The sequence below is a fragment of the Notothenia rossii genome (assembly GCF_949606895.1).
Source record: "Notothenia rossii genome assembly, chromosome: 11".
NCBI lineage: Eukaryota > Metazoa > Chordata > Actinopteri > Perciformes > Nototheniidae > Notothenia > Notothenia rossii.
The window spans coordinates 30367228-30388214 of NC_136910.1; the positions used below are offsets into that span (position 1 = coordinate 30367228).

The 20987-nt window shown below is 43.6% G+C and overlaps 1 protein-coding gene across 4 annotated transcripts in view; it reads left to right on the forward strand.

Moving 5' to 3' along the window:
* The window catches only part of dcc (DCC netrin 1 receptor), a 496426-nt gene that overhangs the window by 384563 nt on the left and 90876 nt on the right, over nucleotides 1–20987 (forward strand). For all 4 annotated transcript variants that reach the window (XM_079658229.1, XM_079658231.1, XM_079658232.1 and 1 more), the window contains exons 23-25: nucleotides 11962–12124; nucleotides 12767–12990; nucleotides 16513–16629. In XM_079658229.1, coding sequence (XP_079514355.1) covers nucleotides 11962–12124; nucleotides 12767–12990; nucleotides 16513–16629 — 504 coding nt within the window. The remainder of the gene's footprint in view (nucleotides 1–11961; nucleotides 12125–12766; nucleotides 12991–16512; nucleotides 16630–20987) is intronic.

Here is a 20987-nt window from a genome sequence, read left to right on the forward strand (position 1 = left end):
TGAGACCAGAGAAATTAGACCAGAGCAATGAGACCAGAGCAATCAGACCAGATCAATGAGACCAGGGGAATGAGACCAGAGCAATGAGACCAGGGGAATGAGACCAGATCAATGAGACCAGAGGAATGAGACCAGAGCATTGAGACCAGGGGAATGAGACCAGGGGAATGAGACCAGAGGAATGAGACCAGAGGAATGAGACCAGAGCAATGAGACCAGGGGAATGAGACCAGAGCAATGAGACCAGGAGAATGAGACCAGGGGAATGAGACCAGAGCAATGAGACCAGAGGAATGAGACCAGGGGAATGAGACCAGAGCAATGAGACCAGGGGAATGAGACCGGGGGAAAGAGACCAGAGCAATGAGACCAGAGGAATGAGACCAGGGGAATGACACCAGAGCAATGAAACCAGAGCAATGAGACTAGAGCAATGAGGCCAGGGGATTGAGACCAGAGGAATGAGACCAGGGGAATGATACCAGGGGAATGAGACCAGGGGAATGAGACCAGAGGAATGAGACCAGAGCAATGAGACCAGAGCAATGAGACCAGGGGGGTGAGACCAGAGGAATGAGACCAGAGGAACGAGACTAGAGGAAAGAGACCAGGGGAATGAGACCAGGGGAATGAGACCAGAGGAATGAGACCAGGGGAATGAGACCAGAGGAATGAGACCAGAGCAATGAGACCAGGGGAATGAGACCAGGGGAATGAGACCAGAGGAATGAGACCAGGGGAATGAGACCAGATCAATGAGACCAGGGGAATGAGACCAGATCAATGAGATCAGGGGAATGAGACCAGGGGAATAAGACCAGGGGAATGAGACCAGAGCAATGAGACCAGAGGAATGAGACCAGGGGAATGAGACCAGAGCAATAAGACCAGAGGAATGAAACCAGAGCAATGAGACCAGAGGAATGAGACCAGAGCAATGAGACCAGGGGAAAGAGACCAGAGCAATGAGACCAGAGGAATGAGACCAGGGGAATGACACCAGAGCAATGAAACCAGAGCAATGAGACTAGAGCAATGAGACCAGGGGATTGAGACCAGGGGAATGAGACCAGAGGAATGATACCAGGGGAATGAGACCAGAGGAATGAGACCAGAGCAATGAGACCAGAGCAATGAGACCAGAGCAATGAGACCAGGGGTGTGAGACCAGAGGAATGAGACCAGAGGAACGAGACTAGAGGAAAGAGACCAGGAAAATGAGACCAGGGGAATGAGACCAGGGGAATGAGACCAGAGGAATGAGACCAGGGGAATGAGACCAGGGGAATGAGAGAAGAGGAATGAGACCAGAGCAATGAGAACAGGGGAATGAGACCAGGGGAATGAGACCAGAGCTATGAGACCAGAGCAATGAGACCAGAGGGATGAGACCAGGGGAATGACACCAGAGCAATGAAACCAGAGCAATGAGACTAGAGCAATGAGACCAGGGGATTGAGACCGGAGGAATGAGACCAGGGGAATGATACCAGGGGAATGAGACCAGGGGAATGAGACCAGAGGAATGAGACCAGAGCAATGAGAACAGGGGAATGAGACCAGGGGAATGAGACCAGAGCAATGAGACCAGAGCAATGAGACCAGGGGAATGAGACCAGAAGCATTAGACCAGGGGAATGAGACCAGAGGAATGAGACCAGGGGAATGAGACCAGATCAATGAGACCAGGGGAATGAGACCAGATCAATGAGACCAGGGGAATGAGACCAGGGGAATAAGACCAGGGGAATGAGACCAGAGCAATGAGACCAGAGGAATAAGACCAGGGGAATGAGACCAGAGCAATAAGACCAGAGGAATGAAACCAGAGCAATGAGACCAGGGGAATGAGACCAGAGCAATGAGACCAGGGGAATGAGACCAGGGGAAAGAGACCAGAGCAATGATACCAGAGGAATGAGACCAGGGGAATGACACCAGAGCAATGAAACCAGAGCAATGAGACTAGAGCATTGATACCAGGGGATTGAGACCAGAGGAATGAGACCAGGGGAATGATACCAGGGGAATGAGACCAGAGGAATGAGACCAGAGCAATGAGACCAGAGCAATGAGACCAGAGCAATGAGACCAGGGGGGTGAGACCAGAGGAATGAGACCAGAGGAACGAGACTAGAGGAAAGAGACCAGGGGAATGAGACCAGGGGAATGAGACCAGGGGGATGAGACCAGAGGAATGAGACCAGGGGAATGAGACCAGGGGAATGAGACAAGAGGAATGAGACCAGAGCAATGAGACCAGGGGAATGAGACCAGAGGAATGAGACCAGAGCAATGAGACCAGGGGAATGAGACCAGGGGAATGAGACCAGAGGAATGAGACCAGGGGAATGAGACCAGATCAAGGAGACCAGGGGAATGAGACCAGATCAATGAGATCAGGGGAATGAGACCAGGGGAATAAGACCAGGGGAATGAGACCAGAGCAATGAGACCAGAGGAATGAGACCAGGGGAATGAGACCAGAGCAATAAGACCAGAGGAATGAAACCAGAGCAATGAGACCAGAGGAATGAGACCAGAGCAATGAGACCAGGGGAATGAGACCAGGGGAAAGAGACCAGAGCAATGAGACCAGAGGAATGAGACCAGGGGAATGACACCAGAGCAATGAAACCAGAGCAATGAGACTAGAGCAATGAGACCAGGGGATTGAGACCAGAGGAATGAGACCAGGGGAATGATACCAGGGGAATGAGAACAGAGGAATGAGACCAGAGCAATGAGACCAGAGCAATGAGACCAGGGGGGTAAGACCAGAGGAATGAGACCAGAGGAACGAGACTAGAGGAAAGAGACCAGGAAAATGAGACCAGGGGAATGAGACCAGGGGAATGAGACCAGAGGAATGAGACCAGGGGAATGAGACCAGGGGAATGAGACAAGAGGAATGAGACCAGAGCAATGAGAACAGGGGGATGAGACCAGGGGAATGAGACCAGAGCTATGAGACCAGAGCAATGAGACCAGAGGGATGAGACCAGGGGAATGACACCAGAGCAATGAAACCAGAGCAATGAGACTAGAGCAATGAGACCAGGGGATTGAGACCGGAGGAATGAGACCAGGGGAATGATACCAGGGGAATGAGACCAGGGGAATGAGACCAGAGGAATGAGACCAGAGCAATGAGAACAGGGGAATGAGACCAGGGGAATGAGACCAGAGCAATGAGACCAGAGCAATGAGACCAGGGGAATGAGACCAGAAGCATGAGACCAGGGGAATGAGACCAGAGGAATGAGACCAGGGGAATGAGACCAGATCAATGAGACCAGGGGAATGAGACCAGATCAATGAGACCAGGGGAATGAGACCAGAGCAATGAGACCAGAGGAATGAGACCAGGGGAATGAGACCAGAGCAATAAGACCAGAGGAATGAAACCAGAGCAATGAGACCAGGGGAATGAGACCAGAGCAATGAGACCAGGGGAATGAGACCAGGGGAAAGAGACCAGAGCAATGATACCAGAGGAATGAGACCAGGGGAATGACACCAGAGCAATGAAACCAGAGCAATGAGACTAGAGCAATGATACCAGGGGATTGAGACCAGAGGAATGAGACCAGGGGAATGATACCAGGGGAATGAGACCAGAGGAATGAGACCAGAGCAATGAGACCAGAGCAATGAGACCAGAGCAATGAGACCAGGGGGGTGAGACCAGAGGAATGAGACCAGAGGAACGAGACTAGAGGAAAGAGACCAGGGGAATGAGACCAGGGGAATGAGACCAGGGGGATGAGACCAGAGGAATGAGACCAGGGGAATGAGACCAGGGGAATGAGACAAGAGGAATGAGACCAGAGCAATGAGAACAGGGGAATGAGACCAGTGGAATGAGACCAGAGCTATGAGACCAGAGCAATGAGACCAGAGGGATGAGACCAGGGGAATGACACCAGAGCATTGAAACCAGAGCAATGAGACTAGAGCAATGAGACCAGGGGATTGAGACCAGAGGAATGAGACCAGGGGAATGATACCAGGGGAATGAGACCAGGGGAATGAGAACAGGGGAATGAGACCAGGGGAATGAGACCAGAGCAATGAGACCAGAGCAATGAGACCAGGGGAATGAGACCAGAAGCATGAGACCAGGGGAATGAGACCAGATCAATGAGACCAGGGGAATGAGACCAGATCAACGAGACCAGGGGAATGAGACCAGAGGAATAAGACCAGGGGAATGAGACCAGAGCAATGAGACCAGAGGAATGAGACCAGGGGAATGAGACCAGAGGAATGAGACCAGAGGAATGAGACCAGAGCAATGAGACCAGGGCAATGAGACCAGGAGAATGAGACCAGAGGAATGAGACCAGAGCAATGAGACCAGGGCAATGAGACCAGGAGAATGAGACCAGGGGAATGAGACCAGAGAAATGAGACCAGAGGAATGAGACCAGGGGAATGACACCAGAGGAATGAGACCAGGGGAATGATACCAGGGGAATGAGACCAGAGGAATGAGACCAGAGCAATGAGACCAGAGCAATGAGACCAGAGCAATGAGACCAGGGGGGTGAGACCAGAGGAATGAGACCAGAGGAACGAGACTAGAGGAAAGACACCAGGGGAATGAGACCAGGGGAATGAGACCAGGGGGATGAGACCAGAGGAATGAGACCAGGGGAATGAGACCAGGGGAATGAGACAAGAGGAATGAGACCAAAGCAATGAGAACAGGGGAATGAGACCAGGGGAATGAGACCAGAGCTATGAGACCAGAGCAATGAGACCAGAGTGATGAGACCAGGGGAATGAGACCAGAGCAATGAGACCGGGGGAATGAGATCAGGGCAATGAGACCAGAGCTATGAGACCAGAGCAATGAGACCAGGGGAATGACACCAGGGGAATGAGACCAGAGCAATGAGACCAGAGCAATGAGACCAGGGGAATGACACCAGAGGAATGAGACCAGGGGAATGAGACCAGATCAATGAGACCAGGGGAATGAGACCAGATCAATGAGACCAGGCGAATGAGACCAGGGGAATAAGACCAGGGGAATGAGACCAGAGCAATCAGACCAGAGGAATGAGACCAGGGGAATGAGACCAGAGGAATGAGACGAGAGCAATGAGACCAGAGGAATGAGACCAGGAGAATGAGACCAAGGGAATGAGACCAGAGGAATGAGACCAGAGCAATGAGACCAGAGCAATCAGACCAGATCAATGAGACCAGGGGACTGAGACGAGAGCAATGAGACCAGGGGAATGAGACCAGATCAATGAGACCAGAGCAATGAAACCAGGGGAATGAGAACAGGGGAATGAGACCAGAGGAATGAGACCAGGGGAATGAGACCAGATCAATGAGACCAGCGGAATGAGACCAGAGCAATGAGACCAGGGGAATGAGACCAGTGGAATGAGACCAGAGGAATGAGACCAGAGGAATGAGACCAGAGCAATGAGACCAGGGGAATGAGACCAGAGCAATAAGACCAGAGGAATGAGACCAGAGCAATGAGACCAGAGCAATGAGACCAGGGCAATGAGAACAGGGCAATGAGACCAGGGGAATGAGACGAGAGCAATGAGACCAGAGGAATGATACCAGAGCAATGAGACCAGAGCAATTAGACCAGAGCAATGAGACCAGGAGAATGAGACCAGGGGAATGAGACCAGAGCAATGAGACCGGGGGAATGAGACCAGGGCAATGAGACCAGGGGAATGAGACGAGAGCAATGAGACCAGAGGAATGAGACCAGAGGAATGAGACCAGAGCTATGAGACCAGAGCAATGAGACCAGGGGAATGAGACCAGAGGAATGAGACCAGGGGAATGAGACCAGATCAATGAGACCAGGGGAATGAGACCAGGGGAAAGAGACCAGAGCAATGAGACCAGAGGAATGAGACCAGGGGAATGACAGCAGAGCAATGAAACCAGAGCAATGAGACTAGAGCAATGAGACCAGGGGATTGAGACCAGAGGAATGAGACCAGGGGAATGATACCAGGGGAATGAGACCAGGGAAATGACACCAGAGTAATGAAACCAGAACAATGATACCAGGGGAATGAGACCAGGGGAATGAGACCAGGGGAATGAGACCACAGGAATGAGACCAGAGCAATGAGACCAGAGCAATGAGACCAGGGGAATGAGACTAGGGGAATGAGACCATGCGAATGAGACCAGGGGAATTATCCCGTAGGAGAGCCCGGTCCTCGCGCTTGCTCATGGCGATCCCGAGCAGAGCCTCGCTCTGCTGTCACTGCAATGCTGTGGTGGTCTCCTGCATGTGGGCGAGACGTTGGAGGGCCTGACCCAGCGGGGTTTCTCCTTCCGACATGATTGTCCCTGTTCAGGCGCTACTGATTACTTGATTTCAATCAGCTGTCTGGCCTTCGGCCGAGCCACTCCTTTCACTCCAGCAGCCGGCGCCCTAACCACACCCCGCTGCCAAACGTCCAATCAATTTTCATTTGAAATAATAACCCCCTCACTGTGTAAAATCAAATGACCAGGTAGCAAGCATGGCAAGATCATAGCAGGTTGATACATTGGTGTAAAGTAGCTAAGTACATTTGCTCATTTTGAGGTACCCATTCTTTACTTGAATATTTGAATTTGTTAATACTCTGTACTTCTACCCCACTGCAATTCAGAGGTAAAAGGTTTACTTTTACTCCACTACATGTATCTAATCCCTTTAGTTACTTTTCAGATGTGGATGAATGATGTGAAATATAATCAAGTGTTAAATCAGACTTTAGTTCCACCTTGAGTAAATTCACAAGCTACCCTGTAGTATACAAAGTCATTCAAACTAGCTGCACCTTTACCAGCTTTGAGAACACTTTCATGATCAATCATTATAAAACATATCATATATACAGTGGGGCAAAAAAGTATTTAGTCAGCCACCAATTGTGCAAGTTCTCCCACTTAAAAAGATGAGAGAGGCCTGTAATTTCCATCCTAGGTATACTTCAACTATGAGAGACAAAAGGAGAAAAAAAAAATCTAGAAAATCACATTGTCTGATTTTTAAAGAATTTATTTGCAAATTATGGTGGAAAATAAGTATTTGGTCACCTACAAACAAACAAGATTTCTGGCTCTCACAGACCTGTAACTTCTTCTTTAAGAGCCTCCTCTGTCCTCCACTTGTTAACTGTATTAATGGCACCTGTTTGAACTTGTTATCAGTATAAAAGATACCTGTTCACAACCTCAAACAGTCACACTCCAAACTCCACTATGGCCAAGACCAAAGAGCTTTCAAAGGACACCAGAAACAACATTGTAGACCTGCACCAGGCTGGGAAGACTGAATCTGCAACAGGTAAGCAGCTTGGTGTGAAGAAATCAACTGTGGGAGCAATTATTAGAAAATGGAAGACATACAAGACCACTGATAATCTCCCTCGATCTGGGGCTCCACGCAAGATCTCACCCTGTGGGGTCAAAATGATCACAAGAACGGTGAGCAAAAATCCCAGAACCACACGGGGGGACCTAGTCAATGACCAGCAGAGAGCTGGGACCAAAGTAACAAAGGCTACCATCAGTAACACACTACACCGCCAGGGACTCAAATTCTGCAGTGCCAGACGTGTCCCCCTGCTTAAGCCAGTACATGTCCAGGCCCGTCTGAAGTTTGCTAGAGAGCATTTAGATCAGGGGTCGGCAACCTTTTTGATATGAAGTGCCATTAAAAAAAAGAAATGGGGGGGGGGGGTTGAGCAGCTTGACGCTCGTGAACTATCAGCATGAGGGTGGGGGGAGCCTCGCTGCGGGGAAGCAGTGTGTGGACCTGTCAGCGCAACTTACATGATGCCGAATTAAACAAACACATTTCAATATTTGATTTAAACGGCATAATAATAAGGACGATCGTCCGTTCTGTGATTCTCCAGAATACACACGTTATGATATTAGGGCATAGACTGTATATATATTATATATATATATATATATATATATATATATATATATATATATATTAGGGTCGTGCAGAGTGAGATGAGATCGCTGTCCCTTTAAGAGAGAGAGAGAGAGAGAGGGGTGTGGCTTGTGCATTTGTGTTTGTGGATGGTAGAGCGACAGTGAGGGAACGTGTGTATGTTTCTGGAAGTGAAACGAGGCAGCAGAAAAACAGAGGTCTGTGATGTATTTTGTGAAACAGAAGAACAACTAAATAAATGTAACGGCCTCCCAAGAAGAGCTCGCCTCTCTCCAGTCATTTGAGCTATAGTGGGTTATTAACCTGAAGCTTGTTGCTTCTGCCCTCCTCGACTACGGTCTGGGAGCCGACAGGAAAGTTCAACACACAGATGGCCAGTCGGCCCCTTTGTAGCATATTATTTCCATGAGAGATGAGCAGATCGCCACTGGGCTTTCAACTAAAGACACAGCAACGCAAAAACTGCAGCATTTGTACAGCTCCTTATGGGTAGGTCTACTGCAATTTGTTAAGTGCTTTCCTCCGTGGTGAAACAATCAGCACTGCACCACGGAGGAAAGCGGCAGAAAGTCACCTGGAGTTAAAGAGAGCGGGGCTACGTTGCGTGCATGGCTTCCTTCTGCAGGTAACGGGGAGACGCGCTCTGGCGGCGGTCTCGTTCATGATCCGAAAATAAAATGTAAATATTTTGTACACTTATTCCACTTATTCCTAGTGTGCCAGTGGTTACGGTGCCGCGTGCCAGGGGTTGCCGACCCCTGATTTAGATGATCCAGAAGAGGATTGGGAGAATGTCATATGGTCAGGTGAAACCGAAAAAAAAAAAAAAACTAGACGTGTTTGGAGGAGAAAGAATGCTGAATTGCATCCAAAGAACACCATACCTACTGTGAAAAATGGGGGTGGAAACATCATGCTTTGGGGCTGTTTTTCTGCAAAGGGACCAGGACGACTGATCCGTGTAAAGTAGGGATGCACCGAATATTCGGCCACCGAATATTATCGGTCGAAAATGGTTAAAAAGGCCCTTTCAGCTTTCGGCTGGGTTTTAGCACCGAAAACATATCATCGAATGTCAGAGAACAGGGTTACGTTGATCATACTCCGCATATTTGTCCGGGTGTTTTGATTTCAAGTGGTGGAGTAATCCCGAAGTGGTGAAAGTCTTTGCAGTTACACCCCCTCGAGAAATGTCAGCGGAACACGTTTTACAAATCGCAATCCGCGCCTCTTTCTCTGATATTTTGAAATATCTCCAAGCGGCAGACATGTTGGCTGTGAGCCAGCCGCGAGCATGGTCCTGGCATGGTCGCGCGCCGTGCTTGTCGCCGCGTTTTGATTATGTCATCACAACAACACGTTAGGTTACCAAACTTATAGGTGCATTTGTTGTTGTTGATGGCCTGGCTGTTACAGTCTTTATTTACACTATTTTGTTGTAGGCCTACTGGCCTAGATGTTTATGCAGTTTTAAAGCACCTTGGCTTTGTTCTGAATGCACTTTGTTGTAGTTATCCTACAGAGAAAAGAAAATGCACTTGACTTGGAATGAATGTACTGTATGCATTCAAAAGTGCTGAATAAATGTTTTATGGACCCATAATAGTGATTATTATTTAAGTTAAGTTTTGCCATAATCATGTCTTTTTCCATAATCAGGTAGCTGAACAACATTGGTAAAAAATGTATACATTATATATATATATATTTCTATTAATCATTTTCGGCCTTTCGGCATTCGGTTTTTCGGCCAAATGTTTCCTATTTTCGGTATCGGTTTCGGCCAATAATTTCCCATTCGGTGCACCCCTAGTGTAAAGGAAAGAATTAATGGGGCCATGTATTGTGAGATTTTGAGTGACAACCTCCTTCCATCAGCAAGGGCATTGAAGATGAAACGTGGCTGGGTCTTTCAGCATGACAATGATCCCAAACACACCGCCCGGGCAACAAAGGAGTGGCTTCGTAAGAAGCATTTCAAGGTCCTGGAGTGGCCTAGCCAGTCTCCAGATCTCAACCCCATAGAAAATCTTTGGAGGGAGTTGAAAGTCTGTGTTGCCCAGCGACAGCCCCAAAACATCACTGCTCTAGAGGAGATCTGCATGGAGGAATGGGCCAAAATACCAGCAACAGTGTGTGAAAACCTTGTGAAGACTTACAGAAAACGTTTGACCTCTGTCATTGCCAACAAAGTGTATATAACAAATTATTGAGATGAACTTTTGTCATTGACCAAATACTTATTTTCCACCATAATTTACAAATACATTCTTTAAAAATCAGACAATGTGATTTTCTGGATTTTTTTTTTCTCATTTTGTCTCTCATAGTTGAGGTATACCTAGGATGAAAATTACAGGCCTCTCATCTTTTTAAGTGGGAGAACTTGCACGATTGGTGGCTGACTAAATACTTTTTTGCCCCACTGTATTATTCTGAAATGGACCAATCTGCACAGTGACAACTTTTACTGTCGCTACTTTCACTATATTTTGATGGTAATACTTTTGTACTTGTACTTGAGTAACATTTTGAATGCAGGACTTTTACTGTAACAGAGTATTCCTACACTGTGGTACTTCTACTTTTACTAAAGTACAAGATCTGAGTACTTTCCCCACCTGGGGTAACTGATCCTGCTGGGGGGGTGTACAGTATATGGAGGCAGCGTGTTGTTTTCTCGTACTGATATCTCAACAACTGCCAGTTAGATTGAATCGTATCCCCTACCCAGAGGTAGAACCCCCCACATTGGAATGACCTGAGGACCTTTCTAAGCACCTTAAAGGTTGTAGCAAAGGGCCAGAGTTCTGTTAGAAAAGACATGAAACTTGTTTTAGAAAAAAAAGGAGAGGAGGATCAAATCTAACTAAAAGCAGGGAACGGGAAATGGGGCAGCTGCAGTGTGATGGATTGTGCTTCTCATTGAGAGAGACCACTGAGCGCAGAGAAGGGGAGAGAGGTGAGGGAGGTAAAGTACCTCTCACATATTTTGCTTCGTCAGACTTTCAACCATCTTCTGCCTCTCTCCTTTCTTCAGAATGCCGTCATGCCCTTTCTCTTTCTCTCATCTATCACCCCCCCATCTCTCTTCCTCTCTCTTCACACTCTCTCCTCTCCTCTCCATACTTCATGCTCCCCCTTTGTTTCCCATTTTCTCTCCCTCTGCTCCAAGGTCGGGTTAATGAATGACAGAGCATGTCATCAATCTCCTCTCTCCCTTTACACCTGTCACACACACACACACACACACACACATACACACACACACACACACACACACACACACACACACACACACACACACGCACACACACACACACACACACACACACACACACACACACACACACACACACACACAGACACACACACACACACACACACACACACACACACACACACACACACACACACACACACACACACACAGTGTATTGACTGGTAGCAGAAGCATTGTGTTTTCATGCCAGGCTTTCTTAAATTGTCCTTGACGTTAAATCACTAATGTTTAAATAGAAATATGTATGAAATAAGTTATTTCCTATTGCATATGTACTGTACACTTTAATGAAATACTGAGATACAGTGAATGAACAGCATCATGGAGATTTGAGAGAGAAATGCCTATATTTATTTTTCAGTTTTTGTTCTGGGATTCAAATAACAGTTGAGTTTTATACACAATAACTCACTTACATCTTGAGTCTTCATGTCATGATAACATAGCCTATGTCGGCTTTCATAACGAAGCAACTTCTGCGTACATGCAAATATAAACGATGACAACATTTGAATTATAATTCGAAATAGCAATTGTGAAATAAAAAGATTGAAATTCAAGGTATTTTGTCAAAGGCATGGTAATCATTCAAAAGTGTTTGGTTTTCGTTTCACATACAGTATGTCCAAGTAAACTGTTATGAAGTTGACTATATGAACAATGGTTTGCAAAAGTTAAAGTGTTTAATATTTGATTTTACCTTCTTGTCTTTTGTACCTAACAGAGTCTCCCATTGGTCAGATGCGCCCCCCACACGGCAGCGCCACGCCTCAGAAGAAAAGTAACCTGCTGGTGATCATCGTGGTGTCGGTGGGGGCCATCACTGTGGTGGTGGTGGTCATCGTGGCCCTCATCTGCACCCGGCACTCTTCCGCCCAGCAGAGGAAGTAAGAGGCCCGAACCGGTCTGAACCTGTGTTCAAATCAAATCTCTAATGCTGTTTTACTTACACCTGGGATGGACCTGACCTCAGTGGCTAATTACATCTGGGTCATTTATTTCATTGCGTTTCAATAGGTGTTTTATTGCAATCTGGTTAGTGATATTTTATAATGTACCTCAAAAAATCTAATATGTTTGTTGTAGCACAACAGATCAGACCCCACCTCTCCATGCACCAATACCTGTCTGCTGCTGTGTTTTCTTTGAATGCAGTAAACATGAGCCAGGCTGCACTCTGATGTTTCTGTCATGGTGCCTTCATGCTCTGCTGGAATTTAGATGTTTGCTTTGTAACATGACTGTATAAGCATTCCACCCATAATACACTGTGTTGTCCATTTATATTGGTCTGTCTCCTGTTCTTCCTCACGTTTCCCTCGCTTTCTCACATGTTTACCTCGCTTCCTCACACGTTTACTTCCCTTCCTCACATGTTTACCTCGCTTCCTCACACGTTTACTTCCCTTCCTCACATGTTTACCTCGCTTCCTCACACGTTTACTTCCCTTCCTCACATGTTTACACATGTTTACCTCCCTTCCTCACATGTTTACCTCCCTTCCTCACCTATCTCGTCCTCTGTGCAGGAAGAGAGCAAGCCACAGTGCCAGTAAGAGGAAAGGCAGCCAGAAGGACCTGCGGCCCCCTGACCTGTGGATCCACCATGAGGAGATGGAGATGAAGAACATGGAGAAAGCTCCAAGCATCGCCCCGTCCGGACGTGATTCGCCCATCCAGTCCTGCCAGGACCTCCCCCAAGTGGCACACAGCCAATCAGAGAGCCAGATGGGCAGTAAGAGCAGCCACTCAGGTACAAGATGGATGCTGATTCATGTATTTATACCCTCCCACTATTTTCCAAGAGGGCGTTGCCAGATTTTCAATTTCAGGTTTTAACCAGGAGATGGCGCTTCATTCACAAATACAGAAAGACAAGTTTCATGGACTTTCAGTTGTGTTTTGAAGAGCATTTGAACACATCAATATTTTAGATCAACTAAAGTATATCTAATCTTGTAATTCAATAATATATAGTCTTTATATATTAAATAATCATAATAATAATGTAAATGTTTACATTACACTTCTTTATTTGTTATGCTCATACTTTTACCTTTACAATCGTTTGCTTTAATATGCAGTATATTTTTTGAATATTTTTGTGTTTGCTTCCTCCTGCTCCCTTTCGGACACATACTGAATGATTTATTATTATTATTATTAATATGAAGATATTATTAAGATAAGATAAGATAAGATGTTACTTTATTGATTGAACTTTTTAGTTTAGAATGTGCTGTCCCACGGTAATTCAGAAGGCTCACAGGTCACATTCCGACCATTATTTAAAACAATAGGTGCTTTCACACCGTCTACAGCTTGATTTCTATAGAGGGAGCTCTGTGGCTGAATGGATTAGGTGTGGCGCATTTATCATAGGTGATCAGAGCTAACTGCCTGCCGTCAGATTTCATTTAAAAAACAGATCTGATTTTAAGACTATTTATGCGCTCATAAAGAATGATAAGAATAAGAATAATGCGTATTGAACTGGTTTAATTAATTAGTGAGTTTATTTAACACTAGAACCGGGTCAATTTGTGTGATATGTGCAATGTAACTTTTTTTCAATAAAATATTAAAGTCTCCCAGTCCGTGGCTTTTCCTGAAAGTATGTTATGTAGCACCCTATTTTGTTAAAAATTGCATTCTAATAGCGGGATTGAACGTTTTTTGACGGAAACTCTGGTGGTTCTAGTGTTAAGGTAATTAGGTACAGTAGAAGCCCTTTTTTATCAGTCACGAATTTAGCAGTTGAACATAAAAGTCAACTAACTGAGGGTCACTTGCAATGACAGTGTTGTGTCTAACTCAGGGGTCTGCAACCTTTTTGACCAAAAGAGCCATTTTGCTCCTTTTTCTCAAAAAATGTTTTGTCTGGAGCCGCAAAACATATTTCATAGTTTGATAGCTAATAAAGTTGTATTTATTGTTATATCAGACAAAAACTACAGTTTTTTTGCATTTATTAGGCTATTTATTACATTATATACAACTGTTAACTTCTAATAAGAAACAAAGAACTCCTATAAGGAGAATTACAAATAATACACAGGCCTACTTTAAGATAAATTAAACACAGCACTTGGGGAGTCCTCTGCACATTTGAAGGAAAACAAAATATTATTAAAATGGGCCCACTTTGAAATAAGTAAAACATATAGGTGCACCCTAAAAATAATTAAAGGTAGGGTAGTTAAGAATGGAGAAACCAGCTCGAGTGCGCTAGAATTTGAAAATACACAACCGGAAAAAATAGGCCTCTTCCTTCAGACTTCCTTACAGAGTCCCTCCTCCAACACACACGAACGCGCATCATCAATGAGGCCACAAGATATGTTTGTGCACAGATGGAAGGCTGACAGGCAGGTAGGCCATCCAGTTATTTTAGCCGGGTCGGCTAAAATGATTGGTCGTGATTTTTACAGCGCTACGGCTTCCAGAGATTCATTTTTGTATGTATTTATTGTCAAAGCATTTAATATATTCATTGCTATCGGGACATTAAGAGCATTCCATGGAATATAACAAAAAGTGTTTTCTGAAATAAATTACATACCCCATTGAATTATGACTGAAGATTGTCAGCTGTCTTCCTCTCCCGTGTTGTTCCTCGATACGTAAAGGCTGCAGCACCGTTGACAACTTCTCTCTACATATCAAACATACCGGTAAACCAGCATCGTTTGCTGTGAAAGCATATAACTATGTCCACACAGAATTAAATCCTGTGTTCCTCCGGTACTTTTCTTTGATTTATCCATAGTTCGCTCATCGAGCCGGGGGTCCCCGCGCGAGCGCCTCCAAGAAAAGGCGCTCGCTCGGGACCGTAGCAGGATGTGACGCATATTTTAGTTGACCTAATTAAAACCGTTTTGTTTTTTATTTATGTGTCACAGTATCACCTCAAAATACAAGATACGAAACATTTTCAACCGTGCGACAACATATAAATAGTCCTACAAATACTTTTATTTTATATCCTTCTTATTTTTGTCTAAGCTCAAGGGAGCCAGAGCACAGGGCTTAAAGGGCGGCATGCGGCCCGCGGCCCGCGGGTTGCCGACCCCTGGTCTAACTGTAAGCTTGTCACTCAGAGTAACATACAGTTAATTTAGTTGCTGTAGAAGAAAGATCAAGGGGGGAGGGGGGAGAGATCTGTGGTTGATGGGCCATTAGTTGTGTAAATACACAGCTGAGAGCTGCCGTTTCATTCTGACTGTTTAAAAAACGGTAACAACGGACTATTTTTCTGAGCGGATGCATGTCAATTTAAATCAATACAACTATTTTTTAAATCAATAAAAACATTTTCTAAATCCATAAAAGCATTTCAATTAATATTGGGAGTCATGTCGTTACTTTTCTTGAGAATGTGGCCATGTAATAAGTGGGATAATTTGCAGCGACTTGTTCCTTATGGGGAAAATAACACCCTTCATGCAGATCAAGATCCCTCCGCTACGCGTTGGGATCCTGATCTGCCGACGAGGCTCCATTAAAATATAAAAATTTTTTGGTGAATTACTGATTTTAGGCACGTTAATAACGTTTTAATGAAGTTGAATACAGTATATTCATATGTGTCAGTGATTTCATGTCAATTCGGCGAACATAAACATAAATGATCGTGGTGAAAATGTTGATTAAATTAGGATTAAAAATCGAGAGCCGGGCTGCATTTCCTCCTGTTCATTTTTTTCGACTAAACAACATTATTTTGTTCAATAACAACACGGTGATGTTTTGTAAATGATTACATGTCTCTTATTTAGCACCGTGACATATGGATCTTAAAAAGTTCCGCTGTACATCCAGTGTACTGTATCTGACTTTATTTCACATGAGCTCCAGTGTGGAACCCCACTGCACCCCCTGGTGGATCAATGATCCATTGCAGCTGGCTTCATTATAATTACATTTATCTATCACGGGGGCGGTCTCAAGTCAAGCTGGAGGTTTTCCCTTGAGCGAGGGCAGATCACGTACCAATCACGGCCCTCGCGTTTCAAACTGTCTGAAATGAACCGCTACATCTGTAAATAACAGTTATTCACTTTTGTAAACCTGTTTTATTTGATAATTATGATACTTTATCTTTTTTTACATAGCTGTAAAATCAAGCCTGATTGATCATGAGTGTTTTAAGTGACTTTCTCCGAGTAGAAAATGAGTCAGTGGAACTCATTTTAAATTCTCGTTTAACAGCTTAAATGACGGAGAGGAAATATTTGAATCCCTGTTTGAATATGTGAATGTGTGGATGTTGCAGGAGCTGACGGAGACGAGGCCTCCAGCTGTATCTCCACCCTTGACCGCTCGCTGGCCGGCAGGAGGGGAACACGAGGCAAAATGATGATTCCTATGGACTCACAGCCGAGCAACACACGTAAGTAACACATGCATGTGTGTGAGTGTGTGGGTACCTACATGCTAAATGCTATGGTTTTGCTTATACTGATGTTCAGCAGTTATATTTTTATCAGGTTCAAGTTTACTTTGTTAGTATTGTTTGATTTTCTTATTACTATTACAAATAGTCATAGTTTTCCATTATTTTGCAGGTATTTAGTTGTGAACAAAAATGTTGGACACATGCTAATTATTCTTAATGATGGTGCTGAAGGATCATCAACGTTAATAATGTTTTACCCTTGGAGGCGAGGTCTCGTTTATTTTGATCATTAAAGGTTTCTCAGAGGCGCAAAATGGTGGCCAGGAACATAATTTTCTAAATAAAATAACCGAAAACAGACGTAGGCCTATAAGAGACATTTCGAGCATCATTGCGATACACAGCCACTGAACTGATTACCCAAGATCCTCAGCTATGGTTTAAGCTTGGTGATTTAGATGTTTTAGCCGCAATGCACGTTGGGATATGGTGTTAATGCGATATGAAATCCGAAAAACATTTTGGAGTTTAGGATGGCCGAAGACACTACACTACCCATAATCCTCAGCTATCGTTTGGGACTACAGTCCCTTTGCCTGACAAACCCTGTGATTAATCTTCAAGCTCTGGGATTGGATGTTGGAATGGCAGTGCGCCAAGGTTACGCCGAGCGTCAAACAGCTGTTTGAAATGGAACAAAACCACGCCAGACTATCCAAAATGTTCTATGGGACGTTTCTACTGGGAACGTTTTCGTTTTTCCCACAATTAGAAGTTGCCAGTATTAAACACATTGGTGTTATCAAATGTAAAATATATAATTGATAAATGAGTGAAAATCGCTTGTGTCCATAATGCGCAGCATTAATATACACTGGGGCAAAAAAGTATTTAGTCAGCCACCAATTGTGCAAGTTCTCCCACTTAAAAAGATGAGAGAGGCCTGTAATTTTCATCTTAGGTATACCTCAACTATGAGAGACGAAATGAGAAAAAAAAATCCAGAAAATCACATTGTCTGATTTTTAAAGAATTTATTTGCAAATTATGTTGGGAAATAAGTATTTGGTCACCTACAAACAAACAAGATTTATGGCTCTCACAGACCTGTAACTTCTTCTTTAAGAGCCTCCTCTGTCCTCCACTTGTTAACTGTATTAATGGCACCTGTTTGAACTCGTTATCAGTATAAAAGACACCTGTCCACAACCTCAAACAGTCACACTCCAAACTCCACTATGGCCAAGACCAAAGAGCTGTCAAAGGACACCAGAAACAAAATTGTAGACCTGGGAAGACTGAAACTGCAATAGGTAAGCAGTTTGGTGTGAAGAAATCAACTGTGGGAGCAATTATTAGAAAATGGAAGACATACAAGACCACTGATAATCTCCCTCGATCTGGGGCTCCACGCAAGATCTCACCCCGTGGGGTCAAAATGATCACAAGAACGGTGAGCAAAAATCCCAGAACCACACGGGGGGACCTAGTCAATGACCTGCAGAGAGCTAGGACCAAAGTAACAAAGGCTACCATAAGTAACACACTACGCCGCCAGGGACTCAAATCCCGCAGTGCAAGACGTGTCCCCCTGCTTAAGCCAGTACATGTCCAGGCCCGTCTGAAGTTTGCTAGAGAGTTTTTAGATGATCCAGAAGAGGATTGGGAGAATGTCATATGGTCAGATGAAACCAAAATAGAACTTTTTGGTAAAAACTCAACTAGAGGTGTTTGGAGGAGAAAGAATGCTGAGTTGCATCCAAAGAACACCATACCTACTGTGAAACATGGGGATGGAAACATCATGCTTTGGGGCTGTTTTTCTGCAAAGGGACCAGGACGACTGATCCGTGTAAAGGAAAGAATGAATGGGGCCATGTATCGTGAGATTTTGACTGACAACCTCCTTCCATCAGCAAGGGCATTGAAGATGAAACGTGGCTGGGTCTTTCAGCATGAAAATGATCCCAAACACACCGCCCGGGCAACGAAGGAGTGGCTTCGTAAGAAGCATTTCTAGGTCCTGGAGTGGCCTAGCCAGTCTCCAGATCTCAAACCCATAGAAAATCTTTGGAGGGAGTTGAAAGTCTGTGTTGCCCAGCGACAGCCCCAAAACATCACTGCTCTAGAGGAGATCTGCATGGAGGAATGGGCCAAAATACCAGCAACAGTGTGTGAAAACCTTGTGAAGACTTACAGAAAATGTTTGACCTCTGTCATTGCCAACAAAGGGTATATAACAAAGTATTGAGATTAACTTTTTGTTATTTTCCACCATCATTTGCAAATAAATTCTTTAAAAATCAGACAATGTGATTTTCTGGATTTTTCTTTCTCATTCTGTCTCTCATAGTTGAGGTATACCTAGGATGAAAATTACAGGCCTCTCTCATCTTTTTAAGTGGGAGAACTTGCACAATTGATGGCTGACTAAATACATACATTGCCCCACTGTATACCCACATGATAGCTCATTGTTACTTTGTAATTGTGCTCCACTACAATTCAGAGGTTAACCTGGTATTTTTACTCCACTACATTTATTTGAGTTACTTTGCAGATTCTGATTAATGATGTGAAATATAAACAACCCTTAAAGCAGACTTTAGTTACACCTGAGTAAAATTTAGGGAAAGGTGATTGTCAAGTGCCAACAATCAGGAGAGATATTTGATAGTTGGTGCTTGAGAAGACTAAACATTTATCTGCAGATCTTTATAAAGTATATTCATTACTCGTTATTATCTACTAATAGTTAATTAAAAACTGTATATAATTGCTATTTTTCACATCCCTTTCAAGATTTCAAGATTTTCTAAGGTTTATTGACAAATCATATACACAACTACGGTGTAGTTATGCAATGAATGAAAAACTTGGGTCACATGTTCCTCAACAGTGCATTACAAGACATCTATCAATATGTGTGTATACCTCCACCATTAAACTGTCAAATTATGCACATTTATTATACTATCTACATACATAAGAGTATAATTAATGTGTATAATATCAGTTAAAATAAGTGCTTCAACATAGTTAACATTGCAGGAAAGCAATATATTAGACGTTAAGTACTTTGTCAGGCTTAATATTTATCTGTAGATAGATACCCCTAAAACTTTTTTCTTATTTAAAAGAAGACCTTAACCTAAAGTATTATTTAATGTGCTAATAAAGGTTAATTAGTTTGTCTGTTTTGCACATCCTCCTATTAATATATTTGTACATCCAGCACTAAACTGTTTTATTGTAGAGATCACTTACAGTATCTTCTTGATTTTTTATATTTTATATTTCTATCATTGACCTTCTACTTTCCCCCTCTGAAAGTATGTACTCTTAATATTTTTTGCATCAAATATAACATATGAAAACAAATGCACACAAGGTACACACAGCATACTAATAATAACTTTGTATTATTAGTGTAGGACACTTATGTATGTATAACATCTGAAGATGTGTAGTTTTATTCATGTTTTCACATCATTTTACAGGATATTGCTGTACTATTTCTTATGTTTTACTTCTACACATTAATATCTGATTTGTAAAACATCACAGACAGAAAGGCATATCCGTCATTTAATGGTAAGCTATTGAAATTCTGATTCCATAGATGTGTCTCCCATCACCCAAAACCCCTGACTATTCTCTCAACTCAGTGTTTACATTATTATATTCAAAGAAAATCAGTAATATCTTTAAAAACTACAAGTCCTTTTATATCAGCTGTGCACCGTTATGGGGTAAAAATAACCTATCTACCAATTGGATCAAATATAAAAGTCAGCCGAATTACTATTGATACTGCAAGGAGATCCACGTCACATATTCAGTTTTGGCGGCAGTTCTTCCTGTTTGTCTAGAAGTCTTCTCATCAGGGCTCTATAAATAGAGAACTACGGCAGATCTGTAATATTTAATGCAGCCAAACCGTGTATTACAATGCCGCTATGTGATGACTTTCAAAGAGAAAAGCAAGAACACTCGGAATAAAGTATTTTTTTTTTTTTAAATGTTTTTCGGATTTCATATCGCATTAACACTATATCCCAACGTGCATTGCGGCTAAAACATCCAATCACCGAGCTGAGGATCTTGGGTAATCAGTTCAGAGGGTGTGTATCTGTTTCCGGTTATTTTATTTGGAAATTCAGTTTCCTGCCAAAAAAGCCAGAGATTATGGAATCAAACAAATAAATAAAAACAAGGATAATTGTGTGATATTGTTGAGTAAATAACAGTGTTTTATTTAGAAAATAATAATAAATTAGAAGGAAAAAAATATTTAAAAACTACAGATGTCAGTATTCTGAGGCTCTGAGCCCCATTTCTTTTCCTCGCGG